This window comes from Eubalaena glacialis, chromosome 10 (assembly GCF_028564815.1).
Source record: "Eubalaena glacialis isolate mEubGla1 chromosome 10, mEubGla1.1.hap2.+ XY, whole genome shotgun sequence".
In the NCBI taxonomy this organism is placed as follows: domain Eukaryota; kingdom Metazoa; phylum Chordata; class Mammalia; order Artiodactyla; family Balaenidae; genus Eubalaena; species Eubalaena glacialis.
This window is the reverse complement of record NC_083725.1, coordinates 106,186,479-106,211,321: the sequence shown is the minus strand read 5'-3', so window position 1 is coordinate 106,211,321 and position 24,843 is coordinate 106,186,479. Positions and strand designations below refer to the sequence as shown.

At 56.1% G+C, this 24,843-nt stretch overlaps 1 protein-coding gene across 2 annotated transcripts in view; it reads right to left on the bottom strand.

Moving 5' to 3' along the window:
- Positions 1 to 951: 951 nt before the first annotated feature.
- Positions 952 to 24,843, bottom strand: part of CD82 (CD82 molecule) — a 49,893-nt gene continuing 26,001 nt past the window's right edge. Inside the window, exons 2-9 of one of the 2 annotated variants that reach the window (XM_061203278.1) lie at positions 24,050 to 24,180; positions 20,609 to 20,681; positions 15,630 to 15,754; positions 15,400 to 15,474; positions 6,059 to 6,160; positions 2,947 to 3,153; positions 2,559 to 2,642; positions 952 to 2,242 (exon numbers count right to left, since the gene is read on the bottom strand). In XM_061203278.1, the coding sequence (XP_061059261.1) occupies positions 2,165 to 2,242; positions 2,559 to 2,642; positions 2,947 to 3,153; positions 6,059 to 6,160; positions 15,400 to 15,474; positions 15,630 to 15,754; positions 20,609 to 20,681; positions 24,050 to 24,112 (807 nt within the window). In that variant the 5' untranslated portion in view covers positions 24,113 to 24,180 and the 3' untranslated portion in view covers positions 952 to 2,164. The remainder of the gene's footprint in view (positions 2,243 to 2,558; positions 2,643 to 2,946; positions 3,154 to 6,058; positions 6,161 to 15,399; positions 15,475 to 15,629; positions 15,755 to 20,608; positions 20,682 to 24,049; positions 24,181 to 24,843) is intronic. The other variant, XM_061203277.1, reaches the window with a different exon arrangement.

Below are 24,843 nucleotides of genomic sequence, written 5' to 3'. Positions count from 1 at the left end.
TCACTCAGAGCCCTCAGCCCTCTGAGCTTGGTAAGAGCTCCAGGGAGAGTCCCTGACTGCGGTGAACAGCCCTTTGGAGTTTAAGGTTTTTTCAGCCCAGGGCTGTGCCCAGCACCTCCCACAGGCCAGAAAGCGGGTTTGCCCTGGATTTTAGCCGCAGAAAGCCTCTTGCAAGAAGTTAATTGGGTTCAGATCAAGAATTAGACTGTCTCTAAGGTGTACCCCCTCCCTCCTTCCTGTATAGACAAGGGCTATCTTTCCCAGGTCCACCCTCCAGCCCATCTCTCTTTGGGGAGCATCTTTTCAGAGCCTGAGAAACTAAAGCAACTTGATTCAGGAATTACCTTGGAGGGCTGCTAAAGATGCTGTTTCTTTCTCCCCAGCCCAGATCTGCTGAGCCCTGGAATCTGCACTTTCACCAACCCACCCGACTGAGAGACCCACAGGCCTGGAGCTGGTGAGGCACCTGGAGTGACCTGGCAACAACTCTGGGTTCCACCAGCTCCAAGGCTGGGGCAGCAGTGCCACCTGGTGGGTCCCGCTGAAACACCTCCACCACCCTTCTCGCCCCACTTCAGGGAGGCAAGTCCCCCACCGGCCCCTTCCTCTGCCTCCAGGGCCCCGGAGAAGTCGGAGAGGAGGAAATGGCAGAGCAAGTGCCACCCTAGACTGGCCATTCTCCCAGCCTTCCCTCCCCACCACACCCCCTCTCCCCACCCCAGGGAACTTCCTCCATCATATGTCCTAAAGCCGCCGTGATGACAGAGCGTCTGAACACCTCCTCTGGGCTTCGTGATGCCGGGCAGGGGGTGTGCTGGGGCTCACCCCTGTGCACAAGTAAGAGCTTCCTTTAAAGTCTCATCTTGCATCTTTAAAAACCTCCTGAATTCTGCACATCCTATTCCATCACATTTCTTTAATATGAAAATGTTTCCTTCCTTTGTGAAAAACAGATGCTCTAGAAAGAGGCAGAGTTTATTCTGTGGCTTCACTGATCCACCCCCGCGGCCAGCCCAGGGGCACCTGTACCCTGATCTCGGAGGCCGGAACCTAGGAGTACCATCTACACCTGTTTGAACACACAAATCAAACCCCAGCCATGACGGCAGCCAGGCAAATGGACAAGAGCCAAGCATCACACTTCTCATGGTCCCAGCTTGAACAGGGGACCAGAGATGCCCCAAAAGGGCCCCCGGCCCTGGAGACAGCACTGAGGCGCCCACAACTCTCTCCTGCAGACCCAGCCACTCTGTTAACATTACCTCTCCTCTTTGGTCCTCCCCCAACCCAGGGAAGCAGCATCCCCACCATGGCAGGCTGGATTGTTACAAATCCTCTTTAATAATCAGTCATCTCTGTTTTACAGAACTGTACACAGGGCCCCTCCCCACTCCCCTACAAGGCACAGCCTTACCCACCCATTCCCCGGGGGACAGAGGACAGGAAAAAGCATACTTTAGCTTCCCTGGACAGCTCAGGGTCCTGGAGAATGCAGGGCCAGCTCTGTGCCACACCCGGAGGGTTCACCCCTCTGATTCCCTAAGTGGCCCAGGGCCAGTCCAGACCCTCTGGCCCAGGCAGCCCTGCTCCAGCCCAGCTCACCTGGGCACTGCTCCCACAGCACGGCCCAGACTGATCTGAGCTGCCTGGGTGGGGCTGGCTCAGGCTGGGGAAGGGGTGCTGCTCCTCATGTCAGCTAAAGCCCCCCTCTCCCGCTACCTCAACGAAAATGTGAAAACCGAGGACAGAAGCATCGTAGTGGAAACAAAGTTGACCCACGCAGTGGGCAGTCACCTGACAGCCCAGGGTGCCTTATCCACCCCACCCCCAAGTTTTTAATACACTTTCTCCCGTACAATGTACACAGCCCCCAAGGCTGGTAGAAGCCCAGCCCACCTGTGCAGGGAGCGTTTTCTCGGAGTTGCTAAGACAACCCTGGCGGACAGTGAGTGGAGGAGCCACAGAAGAGCTGGGGCTTAAGGCTGGCGGCAGAGAAGCAAAGGAGAGGGGTCCAGGCCCCAGGACGCCCCCCACTTCCAGCCAGCACAGGACGGACAAGGGGTCTTGGCAGTGAGGTGGGAGGCAGGCCTGGAGGGGGAGCCAGGGAGACTCCTAGGAGCCCTGAGGTTGTGGGACAGGCAAGGAGGTGGGGACAGCGGCCACTTCAGTACTTGGGGACCTTGCTGTAGTCTTCGGAATGGACGTGCCGGCACAAGAATATGGAGAGGAGCATCCCCAGGAGCTGTCGAGGGAGAGGGCGAGAGTCAGAGTCAGGCAGGGCTGCCCCGGTCCCCAGAGGCCCCAGAGCAGCATCCCGCTGTCCAGGCCAACACACGGGACTTGACCTGGATGAAGCTGATCCTCAACTAGAGCCTCGGGACCAGCCTGTGGTTCAGGCGGCAGAGGGGCTGGCGAGGGGCAGTGGTCAGGCCAGGCTAGCCGCAGGGCCTCTAGAAGCTGATGAGCCTCAACCCGCCCCTCCCCGCACTGGGCGTCTGCAGAGCAGGGACGATCTGGGAGGGCAGCATGGGGAGGGTTGGAGGGGATGGGACCCAGACCTCGATGACAGCGATGCCCACACACACGCCAAGGATGACGCCCAGGTTCTCCTGCAGCCAGGCCTGCACCTTGTCCATGCAGCCCTACAAGTGGACAACACAGCCACGTCACCCCATGATGGGCCGCTTCACCCCATCACTCAGAATCACCAGGAGGGGCCACCCCCAGCCTGGAGGGCCAGCAGAGAGGGGTCTGGGTGTTCCTTGAATGGATACATTGATGAATACATAGATGAAGGTGCAAATGACAAGTAAACAAATGAATCAAAGGCAGGAACAGCTCAGTGAAGAAAGGTCGATGGAGCAACAGCCCCGGCGAGCCGGGGGGACTGAGGGTCTGAACCCACTGCGCCCCGACCCCAGCCCTACCCGACAGCCACCCACGCACCTCCTTGTACACAGGCCAGTCATCGGGGTTGTTGCTGCTCTGGGTCCCATTGCCAACGGGGGCCTCGCAGAAGCCTGTCTGCGGCAAAAGGCTGCTGTCATCCTCGCTCTTGTTCTCGCAGGAACAGGGGTAGGTGATGTTGATGCGATTCATGAGCTCGGCGTTTTCTGTCCAGTTGTAGAAGCTGACCCAGCCGCAGCACTTCACCTGGGCAGAGAAGGGGACAGGCTGTTCGAGCCCATCGCCCACTCAACTGGGGTCTCCCCGGACAGGAGCTCAGATCTGCCCCTTCCAGCTCCCCCCAACCCCGGTCTCAGCCAAACCACCAGGATTAGAGTTTAGGTTTCACTTTGGCATTTGTGAGCCACAAGGAATTTAAAGGGGCTCTCAGGACATACCATAAACTATGAAAACAGTAGGAAACAAAATCAGCAAAAATATAAAGCAGAGCAGGAGGGATGGTCAAGTTGAAAGAAGATGGTCAAGGTATACGGGATGTGAGGAGGGCAGATGGCATACGGCTAAGAGTTTGGGGGCTGGAGTCAGGCGACCGGGTTCAAATCCCATTTCTGCCACCTACCAGCTACTCAACTCTGATCAAAGTGCTGACCTCAACTTCCCCATCTGCAAAATGGAGGGAACAAAGGTTCCTAACTCGGTCTGTTATAAGGACTAAATGGGACGAGGCAGGCAAGGCATCCAGCCCAGGTTGGAAAGCACAGTAATCGCCCAGGTAAGGCCAGTTCCACTTTTAGGCTCTGAGAACATGCTGGAGCTGAGGTTTGGCTCTGAGCTTCCTGGTTGCCAGAGTGAAAGGGGAGACACGGTACATCTGCCTTTTTAGAGGAGGAAATGCTCAGAAAGCCTTTCTGGGCTACATGGGGCTCATGAAGAGGACCCCGAGAGGCTTCAGATCACATGTGGGCTTGAATTCCCGACAGGACTGGGACCTCAGGGAATAAGCCTGTGCCGGGAAATGCCCAGGAAGGCAGAGCAGAGTCGGGGGAGGGCCCTTTCAATTTCTGGCCCTGCCCTGTGCACAGGCAAGCCGCTGCACTTCTCTGAGCCCCGGTTTCCTCACCGGAGAATGGGGTGATGACAGCCACTCTGCTAGGGCCCCCGGGAGGCTGAAGGGCTAGCATGGGAGAGCTGTGTGCCACCTTGCCCAGCACGAGGTCACGTCCCCACCTGCTACCTTCCTATCTCAGCTGGGAAGTCCCTGACCAGCAGCCCGGTGGCCAGCAGGGGGCGTGCCAGGCACGCTCAGGCGTTCTCCGGCTCCCCGCAGTTTCTAGTCTAGGATTTATTTTTTAGGTTGCAGGTGCCTGGCTGCCTCCTCTCCAGCAAGAAAGGCTGGCACCTCAAACCTCTGAGGGGCACCCACAGGCCCTCCCACACCCAAGCAAAATGAGGCAGCTTTCCTTGGTCCTTCGACTGCACCAGGCAGAGCCCCGCTCGCCAGGACCCCCCGCACTGACGCCCCCGGTGCCCCAGTGGTGGTGCCTGATGATTAAACATCACCACCCACATGCTACATGATAAGTGCCTCGGGCTTTATAAGCTCATCTCACGTGAGCATGGGTCAACAGTCCCATTTTATACATGAGGAAACTGAGGCTCAGAGAAGGCCTGGCCAGGAAGTAGCTGAGTTTTGTATTTCAGCCCTGGGAGCCTGACTCACCATCTGTTTTCTTACCACCATCCCAAGCAGCATCTGACAGACATCAAATCACCTAGAGGCCCTGCGTACTGCAGGAATCCCCAAGTCAGTCCACCACCTCCCATGACGGGGTGCTCATCACCTCCCCAGGGACCCGCCTCTGCCCCCAGGCTCCTTGAAGGGTGACACTTGTTCATCCTGGGACATCCCGTTCCCTCTAATCTTAGCAAAGGGTCTCAGCCACCGCGGATCAAACCAAAGGTGGCACGAAAAAAGTCTTCCTGTGCGCCTGGAGCCCTCCAGATGACACAGGCCCCCTGTGTCACCAAAACTCTGTGAAGCACGCAGGCCAGAAAGTGTCACCCTCCCTTCTTCACAGCTCAGATGATGGACATGCCCATGTTGCCGGGACAGAGACCCATCTCTAGTCTCCACGCTCTCCTGGTGTCAGGCTTTCTGGTGCTGTCCTGTCCCCGCCCCTCACATCCCACAGGCCTCCCCAAAGGCAGCCGGCAGGCAGTGCCGGCAGGTCCTAAGTGATTGTTGTGTGCAGGGCCCTCTTGTGACAGAGCGGGAGGCTGCAGCCTGGAGAGGGCGGCTCCTGGCCAAGGGCACATAACATCTGGGACCACCAAAGGGGGGCAGCCGGGATCCCATCACTGAGGGCGCTTTGTGTGTGTGCTGATTGGTTCATCACTGAGGCAGGCTGGGAACCCAGTCAGTCAGTCAGTCAGTCGTCAGTTGTTTCATCCATCAGTCTGTCATTCATTCATTTAGACAATCAGTCAGTCATTCTGTCAGTCAGTCTGCTTGTTGGTCAGTCAGCCAATCAGTCATTCTGTTAGTCAGTCATTCTATCAACAAGTCAGTCTGTTATTTTGTCAGTCAGTCAGTCAGTAAGTCAGTCAGTCAATCAGTCAGTCAGTCAGTCTCTCTCTTTTGCTTTAATTGAGGTGGAATACACACACACACCAAAGTGTACAAATCCAGCTTGATGAACTTTTTCACCCATATTGGCATTACCACCACCTGGATCAAGATGTGAATAGAACATTCCTTTCACCCCTGAAGGTTCCCACGGCTCCTCCCCAAAGGCAGCCTCCACTCAGACCTGCGTCAGCATCTCAGCTCTGGCACCCAGCTTCTTAACCTCCAGGGGGAGCTGCCAGCACGCCCCAGTCCGGCTTGAGAGGAGAGGGTCGAGGGCTACCCCTGCTTCTGGCCACTTGGGGAGTACTGTGAGCCCTGGAGCAACCTCCAGGGTCCGGGGCCCCTGGGCGAGGAACTGCTGGGGGTGGCAGGAAGCGGGGCTGCTCAGGAGCCCTGCCCCCAACAGATACACACTGACACTCAAACCGCTAACATCTTCTGTCTGTCAGGCACACCCAGGCCCACAGACGACCAGCCACAGACACACAGACACACAGAGGCTAGTCTCCCACGTCCCCTCACCTGAGCCTGCACGTAGTCCCAGGCCTCCTGAAGGCTGTCCTCGTGACCATCCGTGTAGTTCTGAATGAGCTTGGTTACGATGCTGCCCATCTCCTGCTTCAGCTGCAGAGGGGAGAGTGAGGACCGAGGTCAGATTCCCTGAAACCCGCACCCCATCTCTGGTCACATCTGCTTAAGCTGCCTCTCCCCCACTCCCCCCAAACACTGGGGACACGCTCACAGCTCAAAAGCGTTTCGTCACCCATTCCAACCAATTTCCACTTTCCTGGTACTTCCTGGGTACCTCCTCCCCCGGTCACCACGCTAAGCCCAGTGTGGTCAGGGTCAAAAACTCCCACCTGACCGTCTCCTCAGCACTCAGCAGCACATGACCCTTTAGATGGGAATCTGTCCACGTCACTGCTAAAAACCATCCAGGGGCCTCTCACCACGCTCTGGAGAAACACCACCGTCTTCTCAACAGCCCACAAGGCCCTACACCATCTGGCCCTGCTCTTTCCAGACCTCGTTTCCTCTGCTCGTCCTCCCTCTATTTCAGTTACACAGGTCTTGCTGTCTTTGTGCGAGGCATACTCCTGCCTCAGGGCCTTTGCACTTGCTGTCCCCTCCGCCTAGGATCCTCTTTCCCCAAATATGAATGTAGCTCACTCTTCCACTTTCTTTAGAGCTCTACTCAAATGGCACCTCCTCAGAAAGGCCTTCCTGGACCACCCAGAAAATGTCAGCCCTTCTCTATCAAGACCCTCCTTATCCTACAAGGGGAAGCATGATATATTTTTCTTCATAGTCTCGTGATTACCTGCTCCTCTGTTTCCAGGATTTATGGCCTCTCTCCCCCACTGGAACATCAGCTCTGCGGGGGCAGGGACTGGGTCTGACCCAGCCTGGCCAGAGTAAATGTGTGGCGAGCACGGATAAGGGACGCGTGCGTAACCCCGCCACCTGCCCCGCACCAGGGACCCACAAAGTTTGCATTCCGCCTGTGCTGGGACTCCAGGGCCCCCCATGGAGGAAGAGAGAAGCACCTGCTTTCCACTAACCCCACAGAGAAAACAGTCATTTACAGTGAAGGCAGGCGAGGGGTGCAGGGATCAAAGGGCTTCGGCCCCCAAGGCCTCTTACTGGGGCTCTGAATAAAGGATCTCACCACGGCAGCTTTTCAGGAACAAGTCAGCTGTGCAAGGGAGGCAAACCCGAAACCAGCCTAAGAGCTGCGGACACGCTTCCCTCGGTCCAGAGGCCGGGCCCCACCTGCCGACTTTGCCCAGGGGCCTCCCCGGGTGCCCCAGCAGGGATAGGCTGGTCATGGTCACCTGCTATCCCTGCAGAACGCCGGGGCGAGGTGCCCGAGAGGGGTAGGGGCACCGAGGGGACAGCCCCACACCTGGTCCTCTGCTGCTGAGAAAGAGGAATTGGGGAGATGGGACAGGTGCCTCCAGGCGGGGACCTTCAGAGCCTGGCTCAGAAGCCCGTGAACGGGGCTTCCGCCAGCTCCTCACGAATGCAGCGCTCAGAGAACCCACATCCTCCAGACCGACCTTCGAGCTGCTGCGGGCCTGGCTCCCCGCCCCCACTCCCTTCACCAACTCTGCGAGACCAGCCCCACCCCCAGGCAGCCCCACCCTCTGGAACTGCTCTCTGCCCCTCTCCCTTTCCATAAAACTCTTAGCGAATCATCAATACTTCTTTTTTTTTTTTATAATCTAAGATTTTTTTAAATTAATTAATTAATTAATTAATTTATGGCTGTGTTGGGTCTTCGTTTATGTGTGAGGGCTTTCTCTAGTTGCGGCAAGTGGGGGGCACTCTTCATCGCGGTGCGCGGGCCTCTCACTATCGCGGCCTCCCCCGTTGCAGAGCACAGGCTCCAGACGCGCAGGCTCAGTAGTTGTGGCTCACGGGCCCAGTCGCCCCACGGCATGTGGGATCCTCCCAGACCAGGGCTCGAACCCGTGTCCCCTGCATTGGCAGGCAGACTCTCAACCACTGCGCCACCAGGGAAGCCCATCAATACTTCTTTGATATCACTCACACGGAGCTCTACAATTTGCAAAGCTTGCCTGTCAGTAACTAATCACAACAACAGTAGCAGCTAACTTTGATTACATGCTTACTATTACCAGCACCATGCTAAGGACTTTTAATGCAGTATTTCACTTGAATCCTCTGAGCAGACCTATGGCCTAGGTACTGACCTCGTTCCCTCATTATGGAGATGCAGAAAACGAGGCCCAGAGAGGTTAATTAACTTGCCCAAGGACTCACAGCCAACATGTGAAGAGCTGGGGTTTGGACCCAGGCTTGTCTGATTCCGGAACTCAAGTTTTTACCCATTAGGCTCTATCGGCATTTAAACCACATGGCCGTACCTTGCAGCAGGTCAGAGAAGTTTTAAGGAGGGCCCAGAGAAGCTCAGTGGTTTGCCCATGTCACACAGCGGGGGCTGTCTGCCTGCAGAATCTCAGTCTTTTTGCCCCGACTGTCTCTGCTCCACCTCCACTCCCCGGTGAGCAGATGATCCCTGGGGTGTGGAAAGGAGGGGGTCCCCAGAGGCATGTGCATAGACAGCCATCTTCCCACATCCTCCCACCCACCCTCCCCCACCGACCTGGGCTCTATTTATACCCGGCATGGTTGCCGCAGCAGCACAGACTTCCCTGTTTCAGGCCCCAGAAATGAGAAGGTCATGGAAGCTGGGTGGTTTCCACTGAGGCTGGGTGGTTTCCATGGAAACACCACATCCATCCTCCAGCCCAGAATGGGGCTGAGGGACACAACTGGGCCATGATGGGGACCATGGCTGCAGGGGCTGGTTCAGCTTGGAGCTGAAGCAAATGCCCAAGAGGCGGTGTCAGGAGCCCAGGGAAGTTACTCTGGCAACCAGGCCATTCCTGAAACAAGAAGGAGCAGGGAGGGAGAGTGAGAAGGCACTCACCATCTCACTTCAGCCCTGTGGCGGGCTCTCTGTGGTTTCTGCCTGCCCCACAGCTACTCTCCCTTCTTGAAACAGCAGTTCCCTGGCTTAGCAGTAAGCACCCCTCAATCCCTCCATGTGGCTGGGAAGCCCTGCCCCCTTGTTGCCATGGGCAAAGACCCAGGCTGCCACTTAGTGCCTTCCACACCCTGACCACAGCAAGCAGTCCAGGGATGGGCATGTGACCAGAGGTCACACACATGGGCCCTCTATTTCTGCTAATCTGGTGGGATGAGGGCCTGAGCTGTTGGTGGCCACCCCAAGAGCCACTGGGGATAGCTGACCTGAGGAGGGAGCCAACGGAGGAGAGCAGGGCCGAGGATGGAGAGGGACAGTCTTGGTGGCAGCCTTTAGAAACCTGGATCCAGCTGAGCCTGCAGCCGGATCTGGCCAGATCTGGGTTACTTTCACATGTAATAAAGAGTCTTGCCCAGGAATGGCCGCAGAATTTACAGCCCAGTGCAAAATGAAAATGCAGGACTCCTTATTTCAAAGTGATTACGAATTTCAAGACATCAAACCAAGCACGGGACCCTTCTAAGTGTGGGACACTGTGTGGCTGCTCAGGGTACAAACCCAGGAAGCCAGTCCTGGTCCTGCCCAATACCATCCTCCCCACTTCCCAGAAGAGAAAACCAAGGCTCAGACAGTGAGAACAACTTCCCAAGATTAGACAGCCGGCAAGCAGACGAGATATGACCATAACCTGCCATATGCAGCTCTGGAACCCTGAGATTCTAATCATAGCAAGCCACCCATCATCTCCACCTGGCCTGAGATCCTGCCATCCTCTGGCATGACTCTCTTCCCCCCCAACCCCATGCTGTGCTTTTATGTCACCTTGTAGTGTGACTTTTCTCAGAGAGGTAGAATTAGAAGACACCTTTGAGTCCAACATATCATCCAGATGTAAGAGTCCTCCCCATACTTTTCCAGGCTCTGCTTAAATGCTCCCTGTGATGGGGAACTCAGTACCACACAAAATAGCACATTGCAGGTTGGGGAGGCTCTTGATACAAGCAATTCATTTTAAGTTGAGCCTAAATGACTTCTACCCATTAGTTTTTATCCTCCCTCTCCCTCCCAAGTCCCAGCTGGGACCACAGAAAACAAATCAAATTGTTCTCTCCCAGGACAAACATCATTCAGATATTTGAGACTCAACCACATCTCCCTTTACCCCCTCCTCCCCAGGGTAAGTGTCCAGGCTTTGATGGCTCTTTGGGATGGTGTTCAGCCCTCTCTCCATGCTCTAATGTGTCAAATTGCCTCTTACAATGAGGTGCCCCCATGCAATGTAAGGGACCCACACCTTCCTGTCCCCTCCCTGGTTTCCCACAGAAGGTGTGGCCAATGCTTTGAGGCTTCATCCTGGGATCCTGGCAAGAAATGAGGACCCTTTGCCCTGGTGAATGTGGAGGGGGTGGCATGTTTACTTTTAGTGACCATCCAAGTCTTTTCTGAGAGTCCGGCTGCAATCTACATAACCAGCTACCCCAGATTTCAGCAGGAGGACCACGTCGTGTGCCCCCTGCCCTGCCCCCATAGGCTCCCTGAGGGTGGGGCCTGAGTCAGGTATGGGAGCCAGGCACGCAGGTGCTTGAGAGTCTCTGCCCATTGCTCTCCACATTCCTTTCCAGAAGGACAGCCTGGACTCCTTCTTTCCCCTTCCCAAAAGGGAAGAGAAAGATCACCATCGCCTCCCCCTGTCCTGGCTCCAGCTGCCTCCCTATGGCAGTAGAAACCCAAGCTAGTGGATCAGGAAGTTTCCATCGCAGGGAAACAGACATCTCAGATGTCTCACAGAGCGGCGCTGTCCTCAAGGAACACGTTTTACCACCTGTGCGCTCAGTCCTATGCGCATGGCTATTTGGCTACTTTGGGCTTCTTAGGTGGGAGCGGGAAGGAGGAGGGAGGGAATCACAGTTCTCCTGGCTGGCCATCCTCTCTGGGGAGCACACAACAGTCCAGCCCAGCCAAGGTCACCAACCCCAACCCCCGGCTCCCACCCAGACTCTGCAAGCCCCTTCCCTCCACGCTCTCAGCCCTCAGACCTTCTGCACAAGCCCCTGATATAACCTTTCAGAGCCTCAGCGGTCTCACACGTGCAGGTCAGTGGTGCAGCCTGCGTCACCAAACCCAGCTCCCAGCACATCCTGGGAAACAGTTACAAGTTCACCTCCTTCCTCACTGACCTCCCACCCTTCACTGCCTGGAGAGAACAAGTCAGAATCCCAGAGTGTCAGAGCTGGGAATGGCCCAAGAGGTCACCTGCGGCTCAGAGAGGCTGGGTAACATGTCCAAGGTCACACAGCAAATAGCGGCAGAGCCCCCCCCGCCCCCACCAAGAACACAGGGCCCTGAATCCCAGACCTGTCCTTTTCCCACTAAACGGGGGCTAGATAATGATCAGATGAGGAAACAGCCAGAGGAATCTTAACTCCACACCTAAATCCTGGTTCCCACAGCCCTTGCTAATACGAACATTAATACTGGTGACAACAGGAACAGCTGCCATTTACTGGGCCCTTACTAGGCATTAATGAAGTTAGTAATGGTGACAGTAATAATAAACTCTTGCAACGATGCCAGCAAACATCTGCTCTGCACCAGGCGGACACTATGCCCTTCCCATCTGTCAATGCTCTCCATCCTTGCCACCACGCTATGGTGGCCTTTGGGGCCAGTGGGCTCTGCCACTGAGAAACGTTCAGATTTTAGGAAGGGCTGGGAGCTATGTGTCACACCCCCACAATCTCTCCCATTCATATTTCCCAAGGGGCACCTAAAGGGGGTAAACCATGGCCATCAACAAGCTCATTTCCGTTCAGGTTCCATTTTGCCACCAATTGAGTTGCAAATGGTATTTTTGTTTTTCAAACTGTTTTTTGGACTTTGGAATCGCAGATAAGTGAGAGCAGACCTGTAGGATTACTGCCATTTGACAAAGGAGGAAACTGAGGCACAGAGAGGCTGAGTAACTTGCCGAGGGTGTCAGAGCAGGGCTCCAGCATGGTTTGGAGTCTGGAGTTTGGTTCTGGGGTCCAGGCCCTGGGCCACCACTCTATATTTTCTACAAGCCTTGCAGTCTGGGTTCCCTGAAACCCTGGCAGGGGTGGGGGCCAGCCAGGTCTATTCTCCTCCATTGACAGACGCAGAACCCACGGCTTGGAAGGCCTGTGCTTTGCCCAAGGCACCCAGCCTCCCCTGTTGCTGCCCTGGGAACAGTGGCTGCTGGGAGGAAGGACAGATGGCGGCCCTGGAGACCACTTCAGGGAGAGCCCAGAGGCTCAGTCCCTCCCACCCGCCCAGGAGGCCTGGAGAGAGACGGAAGATTGGACCCATCGCCTTCCAGAAAGCCTTTTTCCTTTAGCCTCACACAAGTCCCACCTCCCCATCTGGGCCTCATCTGCAGGAATAAACACCACCAGGGCATGTTTAGTCTTCCACTGGGATTTACAATGCGCGAGGAAAGAAAAAATAAATCATTCATTCCAACTCGGGCGATTGAGTGGCGCCAGAACTTCCCCAGCAAAGCCAGGAAATTTCCCCCTGCTTTCCAGAAAAGGAGGTGGGCCAAGGTGAGGCCAGCTGGGACTGGGGGCAGGAGGTGTGAGGTGTGGAGCCTGGGGGTTGCGGGGAAGCAGAGGAGGGGATGGTGAGGTACCACGACAGACACAGCCTGGACTGGAGTCAGGAGAGCTGATTCTCCAAACAAGCCCTGCTCTGGGGCCGGGGGGCTCCTCTAGGCATGGTTCCCTGTCAGCAGCCAGGCAGATTATACCAGCTCGAGGGGAGGAGCATGGAGTAGAGGAAGGCACGGGCCTTGGGTCGGAGGGATGGAGATGGAAACCTCTGCTCTGACGCATCTGAGCTGTGTGTGACCATGGCCCAAAGTCACTGTTTTTCTGGGCCTCAGTTTCTTAAACTTGAAAATGCTCTCAAAACTAAAACATGCGTCAAGTGACTAGCTCAGCTCCTGGGACACGGTTGGTGCTCATAGATGGGCACCGTCTTTATTACTGTGAGATGGGGAAACACAGGGGTGAAAAGGTGGACTGCCTGACACCCCTGCCATGTTGACCAGCTTCTGAGTCACAGGAACCCGCTCACTGGGGCCCAGTTCTTAACCACTCTCTTTGTAATGTACCACTGACTGGGTCCCAGAGAAGCCCCAGGTGCCACAGGGTGGAAATGAAGACCTAATCCCATAGTCGTTGCACTGGAAAAGTAGTTCCCCTTCCCTAAACACTGGCTTTCTGTCTGGCACCAAGCGAACTTCCTTTCATCTACTAAACTGCTATTTCCCCTTTTGCCTTGGCTGCCAGGAAGCTCAGTGTTCAAGTTAGCTCTCAGCTGCTGTGAGTATGTTGTCCCCTAGCTTCAGGAACAATGGCCTTCTTCTGTCTCAGTGTGCATTCTGATCTTTCTCAGACTGATTTTAGTTGCTCTATGCCTATGTTAGAAGCCAGCTCCAATTCTCCTGGGAAACAGGCTGGGTGGATTATAAATAAGTAAAGCAGATTCAGGTAGGAACCACTATAATGAAAATTTCACCAGCATGAACCCAGAAGCCAGGCTGCCAGGGTTCAAATCCTGGCTTTGCCACTTACTAGCTGTGTGACCTTTGGCCCAGTGACTTAACCTCTCTGTGCCTCAGCTTCCACGTCTGAAAATGAGGGTATTCATACCCATGACCTCAAAGGCTTGCTGTGAGGAACGAATAATTAAATGCAGTATATGCAAAGCGTTTAGTGCCAGGCTTGTTCTAAATTCTATTAAGTATTAGTTGTTGATGTTGCTGTAATGTTTTCTCAGCTTCCTTCCAAGAGAGATCTGTGGCAACTTGACCTTCAAGTGGTAAAATGTAGGAGATCACCTGGCCGCTGGCTCTGCCAGCCCAGTCAGTAGACAAGAACTGTAGCCCTGGAGGAAGGCAGGGCCCCAGCCTCAGCTGAGCCATGGGTGAACTCCGACTGGCCTCAGGGAGCCTGGGCTCTCACCTGGCCGGGCCACTGACCACTGTGTGCCCTCACCCCTCACCTGCAGGATGAGGAGGTGAGGCTCAGGGAAAGAAGGAACGCAAAGTGGCTAACGCTGCGCCCAGTATCTGGTGTGTGCCGAATAGGGATTAGGGATGAGGGGTTATCATCACTACTACTGATGCTGTCGTTGTTATTCATCTCTCCGGGCATCTGCTTCTCTGCCCGTCAACATAACACTTACAGGGCAGAGCTGCTGGGAGGACGAGACAATGTGCGTAAAGCTTCTAGAAAATACCATGTGCACGGAATAGGTGCTCCACAATGATAACTGTGACAGCCACAATCAACTGGCAGGCCCAATAGCCATCGCCAGCTCCCTTCTCTCTTATGTCTCTGTCTTTAGAGCCTGAAGGCTGGATACTCACTTTCTCAGCCTCCCTTGAAGCTAGGGGTATCTTAATAACCCAGACTGGGAGAGACTGTTGGGAGGCTTGCTTTTCTGATAAAAGGGGTGGCCATGGCTGGCACTACCCCACTCCATTTCTTCAGGCCACAGCAGCACAGATGTTGTACCTGGTGCTGTGGCAGCCATCTCGTGGCCATGAGGTGAGTGGCAAGATGAAGGAAAGCCGTCACGATGAGGATGGTGAACAGACAGCCAGAACCAGGGCCTCTGAGCTTCCAAACCTGACTTCTGGTTAAGTCAACAACAAATGTCCTTAGAGTTGAAGCCCCAGTATGTCTGATTTTTTATTCCTCAATGCTGAGTGTCTTCCCTCTGACACGGGAATAATGTTTTCATTGACGGTCTCCTCCCTGGGCCTCATCTGTGGATGAGGTGCTGAGAACTGTGCTAAGTGTTTTGCTAAGATAAAGATCATCTCACTGAATCATCACAGAAACCCCGAAAGTTAAATTTATTAATGTCCCCAGTTTACAGAAGGTGAAACAGGCACAGAGAGGAAAGCAGCTTGCCCACGGCCACACAGCTAGAAAGTGGTGGGATCGAGCCAAGATTTGGGCCCAGCAGCGACTCCACCGACCTGTACTGTCCTCTCCTCTAATATTCTGCCATGTGACCACAGGGAGCTGGAGGCCTGGGAGGCTGACCTGGCACCTATGGGTTTCCGGTTTTTTTTTTTTCGGCTGCAACGCATGTCTTGTGGGATCCTAGTTCCCTGACCAGGGATTGAACCCGCACCCTTGGCCGTGAAAGTGCAGAGTCCTAACCACTGCACCACCAGGAAATTCCCCACCTATGGGTTTCTCTGTGACAACTAAGAGGCCTCTTGTCTAGCCCCCATCCCCAGGCCAACCCTGCCCCCCACCCCGCGTGGCTGGTCCAGCCCAGGTCGGGGGGTGGGGACGAGGGGGGTGCTTACCTTGCCCATGTTGAAGTAGAATAAGACCCCAGCAGTCACCTGGGCGATGAGGATCAGGAGGAGGAAGGCAAAGTACTGGGAACACAGAGCAGGCACAGAGTCAGCTGGGGGCTCCCACCAAGTCCTACGCGCCTCAGACGCCCTCACCCAGGCTGGGCCGGGGCAGTACTCAGGCCCCTCTGGGCGGGATGAGGGGGGCTGGGCGGGCGGTGGTGGAGGACCATACTCACCATCCCCAGCAGGCAGCGGACCTCATTGACAGCACCAATGCAGCCCAGGAAGCCCATGAGCATGGTGAAGCCCCCCACGCCGATGAAGACATAGGCCCCCACCTTGAGCGAGGTGGACGAGGTCTCTGCGGGTGGACAAGGGCATCCGATTCAGCCTGCCTATCTCGCCCTTATTAAGTACAAAACCGGGGCAGGGCCGCTACCAAATCCCTGCCTTGGGGTCAGGGCACCGGGGTCAGCCATCCAGCCGGAAGCCTACTCCTTCACCAGCTTTGGAGGCCGCCTCCCCTAGATGTGCGGCCCACCCCCATCTATCCTATCCCCACCTCCCACCCGTCCCCGCTTTAGTTTTTCTCCTTAGCACTTACCAGGATTGAAAAGACTCTCGTTCTACTGGCCTATCTTGCTCATTGTCTGCTGCCTCCACAAGCCTGTGAGCTGCACGAAGGCAGGGACTCTGGTCCCTGCTGAACCCCCTGCCCCCAGAACTGTGTCCGGCACAGCAAAGTGCTGTATGAATAACTGTTGAATTAACGAACCACAGACTGGCAGGCTCCGCTGAGGCCACAGACGCTGAGGGCCTGCCTTCCTCCTTGTCCGTGAACAAATGCGGCCTCCCTTGCCCACTCCCTATGCCTCAGGGGCTTCACATGTGCCGTCTCCCCTCTGCCAGAACTCTACCCAGTAGGTACCAGCACGGCCATCTCACAGATGAGAAAACTGAGGCTGAGAGAGGCACACCAGCATGGGCCAGAGCTGGGATTTGGAAATGGGCAAACCCCCAGCGCCATACTCTTTGCACTGAAGCACCGGGCACGTGTACTGACACAGGCGTGATGTTCTTTCATGTGTTCAGCCCCCAAAGATTTACCAGGGGCCCACCGTATGCCAGGTGCTGTGCCGCCTGCTGGGGATACAGCCGTCAGCCTGCTGAGGGCCCCACGCCATGAAGCTGATGGGGTGAGGAGTGGATCTTCTGGCTGTGTGAAGGGTTGGGAAGCTACTGAAGCCGGCTAAGGTCAAGGACATGGGCAGGGAGGGGTCGGGGTGGTTGGGGAAGGCCGGTCTGAGCAAGTGACATGATCGCTCAGACAAGAATGAAGAAGTCAGACGAGAGAAGATATGAGGAAAAGCATTCCAGGCCGTGGGAACAGCAGGTGCAAAGGCCTGAGGAAGGAGTAAGCTCAGCATGTTTGAAAAATAAAAAGGTGAGAAAGAATGGATCAGTGTGAGTGAGAGAGGAGTCTGACAGGCGACACGCCTGAGGCGGAGAGACAGGGGCCTAAAGGCAATGACAGAGCCCCCCGGGTAGGTGGAGGTCAGAAGATTCGTCGGGGCACTTGACCAGAATTTCCCAAGAATCCCAATTGATCACACAGGGAGAAGCTCATGTCCTTCTCCAGCTCCCCGGTGTGGGGTGCGTGGGGTCCCCTCTACCCTGAGGCTGTGACGCGCTAGGAGGACCGGGGTGGACGCGCCCCCCGGCAGGCAGGGCGCTGCGGGCTCTCTCCCCTGACAGCCCAGGCACTCCAGGGAGGCTGGCGCGGCACTCTCAGGGTGTGGGGTGTTTCCAGAAGGATGCAGAACATCCCGGAGAGCCTCAGCAGATCAGGGGGACCTCTCAGGGATGCAGACTCCTGGGTCTGTCGGAGCCAGGCAGACTTTCCAGGAGACGGTCTGGAACCTGCATGTTGAACGTGCTTCCCTGATGACTCGGGCACAGCCAGGGCTGCCACAGTTGCCCGTCAATAGGCTGACTGACCACCATTTCCTGGGGGCACCTCAGAGGGGCTGAGATCCCCACCTCGACCACGGAGGGGGCGTTAGGGCCCTTAAGGAATAACAACAAAGCTGGAGTGTGGGTGGGTAGGAGAGTGTGATCCAGCTCCATCCACTTCCTGGGCACAGACAGAATGTTCTGGAGCTCAGGAAAAGCCCTGGCCAGCCCACTCCACTCTCAGGCACCAGGGCAGGGAGGTCCCCGCTCAGGTCCTCACAGGAGCCCCCAGGAGCCGGACAGAGGCCCCAAGGGGGTGAGTGAGGGGGCTTCCTTTTTACTCCAGGCCCTCACCACCCTGGCTCTCAGCCATCAACAACAGCAGGGGAAGGCCATCAAATTTTGCTTTTCTTAAACTTCCTGGGTTTGGGTTCCAACAAGCCCTCCCAGCGAATATTCCCCCCACCAAAAAGCAAGTGGCCCTGCCTGGAAATCCACTGTGTGCCAGCCCTGAAAAAGGCCCTTTATCCAAACCATCCTGCTGAATTTCTGCCGTGGCCCAATGAGGGTGGATCTGCACCCTGATCTGTCTGTAAGGGCCCAGAGGCCCAGAGCAGGCAAGAGGCCGCAGATGGGGCCCAAGGGGCAAGGCTGGAGGCTGAGACTCCCACTCGGGTCCTTCTCTTGGGAGGCCAGCCGAGCTGCGGTGTGGCGTCTCTCTTTTCTCAGAAAATTTCATCAATACCAGTCCCTGGCCTCCTCCTGGGTCTCAGGCTGGCCCTGATCTGAGCAACCTGACTTAGGAAGGAGTGGGGTAGCCCGCCCACTGTGTACCAAGACCAGCATCTTCTTGGTTTTATCGGGCCTCGGAGGTACCAGCGAGGTGGGGAGGAAGTGGCCCAAACTGAAAATGACTGAGGAGCACGAGAAGAGGGTACCACTTAATCCCAGCTTTGCTGCTAACAGGCTCTGACCCCGGGCAAGCCATTTTCTGGGCCTCTATTTTTGGCTCCGTGAAATAAAACTAATTCCTACTTCTTAAAGATGTTCTAAGGTTCAGATGGTATTATAAACTAATTTAACAATCACTTATGTAGGGTTTACTAGTTACTAGAAACTGTTCTAAACTCTCTTCACATATTAACTCGCCTCATTTCTCACGATAGCCTTATGACATACTGTCTCTTACTGTCTGCATTTCACAGATGAGGAGACACAGAAGGTGGAGTAACTTGCCCAGGATCACACAGCCAGTAGAGAGCAGAGCCAGGATGGGAACCGTGGCTGCCCGGGTCCACAGTTTGTGCTCTTAACCACTGTGCTTGCTTCCGCTCGTTACGGTGTGAATGCGTGGCGTGCTGCAGAGCCCTGTGGTACAGGGGATGGGGGCTCAGGAGCCATGCCCCCTGGTTCACATCCCAGCTCCCTCACCCTCTAGCTGTGTGTGTGCCCTTGGACAAGTTCCTCCCCTTCCCTTCCATTTCCTCCATTGTAAAATGGGGTTAGTAATGGCTAGCCCCATGGACTCACGGAGAGGATGCAGTTGGTAAGGGAAGAGCCGTGTCACGCAGGCCTGGCACACAATAGGCCCTGGGTTCCCAGTTCTGACCCTCACTTGCTGTGTGACTCTTAGCAAGTCTTTTTCTCCCCTTCTCTGAGCCTCAGTTTACCCAAGGGTATAGTGACCGGGCTAGCAGATTGGGGGTTTGGAACTCTGGCTGCCCGGGGAACCCCTGGGAAGATTCTTAAAAGCCTCAGTGCTGATCTGGAGTCAGATCCCTTAGGGTGGGGCGAGGCCTTGGTATTTGTAAAAGCACTCGGGTGCATCCAGGGGGCCTCTAAAGCTTGGCCAGCTTGAGATTCTCAGCCCCGAACATGGAGGAGCAGCAGGAGGTCCCCGGAGCCCCAGTCGGGGTGCAGAGGGCAAAAATGCAGTGGGTGGGCTGGGCCTTGAGACTTTGCTCCGAGATGCAGTGCCCGCTGGGTGTGGGCCACAACCCAGGAAGCGGGAGCCTGGGCCGAGCAGGGCCAAGGAGGATGTGTCCCATGTGGGAAGGGCGTGGGGCTGGAAACCTAAACCTTAGCCCCAGAATGGAGAGCAGCCCGTGCCTACCCGCCCCCACCCCCCAGCCCCGAGCAGGAGTCAGGACTGACAGCCCCAGATGGCAACGGAAGTGGCTGGAGGGTGGATCATCCTTGCTTCCCTTCATGTGTGAGGGGAGGCCTAGCCCCCAGGGCCCCTCCATCACCCATCCTAGCCTGGTTCCGTTTCATTCAAATCAAGCAGCTGTCACCGGCCAGAGTCCAAACCTGCTGCCTCAGGCAGGGCAGCTGCTGGGAGGGGAAGTGAGCCAAGGTCGCACTTGCTGAGGGGAGCGGCATCTCTGTGCTCTGCTCTGCTTCCCTCCCTCCTCAGGATGTCCACTAGAGGCTAGCGCAGCAAGCCTGGCAGCCTTCCTGGAGGTGACCGTGAGTAGATCAGAAAGGCCTCTCATCATCATCATCGGGCTTCTTTTCCTCCAGCTTCAAGAGTGAGACAAGGGGCTTCCCCTACCATGTGCAGCATTTAGGACCAAAGCTCTGGGGGTTCGAGTCCCACACCTATCACTCAGAGGCTGGGTGAACTTGAGCGAGGGACATTACTTCTCTGAGCCTCATTTCTTCATTTGTAAGGCAGGAAGTTCCTACTGCACAGGGCTGTTGTGAGATTAAGACAGTTTATCTACGCCAAATGCTTGGCCCCATGCCTGGCACATCATGACCACAAACGATAGACACTGGGCCCGGCACCTCCTCGTCAGCACACTTGCCTGACCCACCTGGCTGGTGCCAGGCACACAGTAGGCGCTTCACGCATACTTGGCGATCTGCCATTCCTGGCCCTTTTTCCGAACTAGGAAGGGGAGGGGCTGTTGGCCATGTTTTGCTGAGCAGCCAAATGGAAGAACTGAGGATGTAAGAGGCTTTCTCAGGTCAGGGCAGAGGGAGGGGGCCAGGATGGAGAACAAGCCTCTCTCATCCCCCACCCAGTGTTCTCCAGACAACAGCAGCTTTGTTTGGGGAGGGAGAGAAAATTCCTTCTGGAAACCCCTGCAGAGAGGCCCAAGGCGGAATGGTCAGCATGCAGGACCTAAGCGAGGCCCTGAGGGCAGCTGGGAAAGGGACCCGTGTTGAGGTTCAAGTACTCGTGGGAGCAGCCCTGCCTGCTGCCCCGGCCCCCTTTCAGAGGCAGCTGGGGTAGGCGGCGCAGAGGGGTCCTTACGCAGGACAGAGATGAAACTGCTCCTGTCGGCCAGGATCCACACCCCGAAGCCCAGGATCACCGCGCCCAGGACCTGGAAGGAGAAAGGGGCAGTTAGTGGGGGGCCGCTCCCAGCTGCCCCTGCAGCCTGGCCTGGGGGACACAGGGGAGCTGCCTCCATCCCTGTCCAGCCCAGGGATGTCAGGGTGGCCTCAGGCCCCGCACCTCAAGTCCAGCCAATTCCAGCAACCCAGACAGCAGGGCCATGAGTGGGGAGGCCCTCTTGCCTCCCGTCTCCCTTACCCTATGCCCACGTGTGGTCAACCTGAGCATACCGGCTCTGGGGGTGCAGCCTCCTGCCAGGGGTACCCTCCTACTTATCTCCTGGCCCTGCCCCAGCCTGGGGGCTGGGAGCTTCCCCAACAAGCCAGGCTCAGGGTGGGGAAACCCTCAGGGGACATGACCGTCAGAGCCCAACCCGTCTTCCAGATCTCTCGGCTCCAAGGCCACCTTCCGCAGGAGGCTTCCTGACCCCCAGGCAGACTAAGGGGCCTCTACTATGTGGCAACCACCGTGGGACCCTTCTTTAATAGCCTTTCTTTAATAGCCTTTCCCTCTGGGTTTAACTCTGCCGCCTGTCTCTCTGGCTAGACTGTGAGCTCCCTGAGGGCAGGGCTGGGTTGCATGCAGCTCTGTGGGCCTGGGCGCACCAGGTGCTGAGGGCCCCGCGGATGAGTGAGTTCCTGAACCAAACTGTGTAAAGGCAGGATTAGAAAAGCAAATGAATGGTGGTGGGGATGGGGTGGGGTGGCTGGCATAGGCCCAGGTATTCCCTGCCTCTCTTCCCTCCACCAGGGGGCAGACCCACAACTGGAGCCCACCTCCCCCAGCCAAGATCAGCCCAGCAAGATCCCATTAAGTCAGCCAAGGCTGGGGAAGGGCCTGTAGTCTGGGCAAAAGCACAGATTCCCTTGAGGGGATGGAGGTGGGGAGGCTTGCATCACCCCATAAGTTTGGCCTTTCCCTGGGGCCTGGCCTGGGTCTACCTGGCGGATAACCCACCTTCAGGGTCCCAGCATGTCACCACCCACCTTTACTACCAGCCCTGGGTCCCCGCCTCAGCCACCATCCCGTAACCTCAGGTGCAAGTGCAGCAGCTACTGATAAAGCCCTCAGCCTGGGAGGAGCCGCTTGGTCCCAGGGGTTTATCAGCCTTGCTCTACAGATCTTAAAAACCAGAGCTGGGACACTGGGTAAGGTGAATGGGGCATTTGCCTCACATGTGAAAATTCGGGGGAAACCAAAAACACTCAGGAACCAAGATAAATGAGTTTATAGCAATCATTTTTAAGAAATGAAAATTAATGGGGAAAAAAATCCATCATGATGAACAAAATATCAAGCTTTTACATAAAGAAAGGCTTGGTGTTCCTGATTTTTCCTTTTGAAAAGGAGCGGGGCCCCAATCTGATACAGTGCCGTGCTGTTTCTGATCCCAAAGTGAGTGCCTCACTCGCCTCACCTTGGCCCAGGTTCCTTAAAGACAACAGCAGCTGACGACCAGGAAGAGGAAGGCACAATGACCTCCCCGCATTTGTCCCCAGCAACTCACTTGTCCCCTCCTCTCTCCTGGTCAGATGGGCCCTGTTATTGTCCTCACTTGACAGATGGGGAAACTGAGGTCCTAACCTCACCCGAGGTCACCCAATTCACTCATCAGGGGCTCCAAGTCAGGTCTTGAATCCCAAGCCCCGCCACCTCCTAGGCTATAGCCCAGACTCCTCCCTCCAGTCCCTAGAGCCCCAGGGACAGAACCACAGGGGTCCCACACTCCCCACCCCATCCTGGCCAGCTGGCCCTTAAAGCTGGACTTCAGCCTGGGAGCCAAATGCCTGCCAGGAAAGGCGTGCCTGTGTGGGCAGCCACTTTTTTCCAGAAGCCTGGCCCAGCTGGGAGGGACCTGACCTCCAAGCTGGGAAACCCAGGTGCTCAGGCCCGGCTGCCGTCAGTGGAGGGCCAGAGCTGCAGTGGGGCCCCAGCGCCGTCCTTGAGGGGGGAGCTGGGGCCGGAGCCAAGGTGGACGACCAGTAGGGCAGGCAACAACAGGGCTGTCCACGTGCATGTGGGTGTGTGTGTGCACGTGGGTGTACTTGTGTGTGCCAGGAACATACTTGTAAGTATCCGTGTGTTGGGTTAAAGTTATGAGGGGGAGTTTAGAAAGATTCTTTATTTTCCAAACTTTCTATAATCCTATGTAACTTGTAATGTAAAACTTTTTTTTTTTCTACGAGAAACTCATGTCTGTTGTAGAAAATTTGGAAACTGCAGAGAAGCAAAAAGAATAAAACCCAAATTCCCAGGAATCCCAACACTAACATTAGGAGGTATTTTCTTCTCCTCTCAAAAATATTCATGTATGTGTACATTTTTAAAAATAAAATTGAATCATAATAAATATCCTATTAAAAAATCTGATGTTTTTAACAGTATAGGGTGAACCAACACCATGAGAGGCCACAGTCCCCAGCAGCACTCCTTTGAAGGTCTCTCCAGGCCACTCTCCCCACAGCCCCACCCCCATCACACACACTCACACTCTCACACATGCACACTCATACACTCACACACACACTCGCTCACACCCCCACACCCTCACACCCATATACACTCACACATACACACACACACACTCACACATAACCTCACATATACTCACACACATATATCTCACACACACACACGCACACACACGCACACACACACACACTCATTCCATCATCCTGGCAACTCCAAGGCAGGAGTCTGCCTTGCCAAACCAGAGAGGAAAATTGGGGCCCCAGGAAAAGCAGCTCCAGATGTGCACAGAGCTTATAGCTGGGCGGCCCTGGGGCTCATGACCGGGTGAGGCCTGCCAGGATGGGTCTGGGGAAGGGCCACTGTGTCCTCACCCTGGCCCAGAGCCCAGCCTCCTCTTGCCCACCCTCTGGGAGCTCGAGGGACACCCCCCACCGTGTGGGCGGGAGTGTGATGGGGGCAGTTGAGACCCAGACCTGTAACAGGCAAATTCTTCAGAGCCGGCGGAGGAGGATGGGGAGTCGGGATAGGACAAGAAAGATCCCAGAGGCTCCCCCTACAACTTCCTGATGAGGAGTCAGGGGATGCCCCAGGGGTTCTCCTCTCCCCACGCCCACCTCTGGCCCTGATAGCCCAGGTGCTGCGGCCTCGGCGCTCCAGGAGGGGGGAAGGCTGGGGGAGCCATCCAGTGCTCTGCCATCCAGCCAGCTGGGAACGCTGGGAATCTCCTCACCACTCCCACCTGCTTCCATTTCCAACAGTCTGGGCTCAGCCCCCTGACCCCAGCCACACCCCACCACCATCCCCAGGCTGGAGGGTCTTGGACTGGGATGTGCCCGGGAGGAGCATCTCTTTTGGAGGCATCTGGGTAGCACGGGTCATACTTACAAAGAAGAGCAAGTTGAAGAGGAAGAGGAAGTACTTGGTGACTTTGATACAGGCTGACCCCATCGTGCTGGTCCGGGAGCTCCCTGGGGAGAAGGCAGGTCGGTCAGCGCAGGGCGGGACCTGGCTGGGGGCTGGGGGGAGGAGAGGGAATCGATGCTGGTGGGTACCCCGGACCCACCGGCGCCAAATCATCCCAGCTCACCCTCCCAACAACCTCATGAGGTAGGTACTAAGGTCAGGTCCTGTTTCAGGGGACCCGGAAGCCCAGAGAGCTTAGATGACTGACCCAAAGCCAGGCGGCAGGATGTGGGTGGTAGGTGGCAGCTGGGGTCCAGGTCAGCCACTCCACCAGGGCTCAGCCTAGAGGAAACTTATGGAGGAGACCCTCAGGCTCCCTGAGGCCAGAAAACCCAGGAATGGCCACGGCCCTCAGGCCCCATGGGGCTAAGGGAGCCAGCACAGGCAGCTGGGGCCGAGACAGCTGGACTGGGGCAGCTGTGTGGGCAGAGCTGGGCTGGGGGGTGGGGAGAAGCAGGCCACTAAGCAGAGGGAACGGAGGGCCCAAGGCATGGGCTTTATCGCTTCTTCCTCCTGCAAGGGTGAAAGGCAGTCCTAAGCCTTGTGACTCTCCCCTGTCCACACGGAGGTCCCCTCACCCTTCTCGTATCATTTTTGCCAAGTGGGAGCCCAGCTTCGACTTTACACCTCCAGTGACCGTGGTAGGGGAGTTAAGGGGGAGATTGGGGCACAGCATGAAGCAAAGCCTCCAACGAAGGAAAAGACTGCCTGGCAAC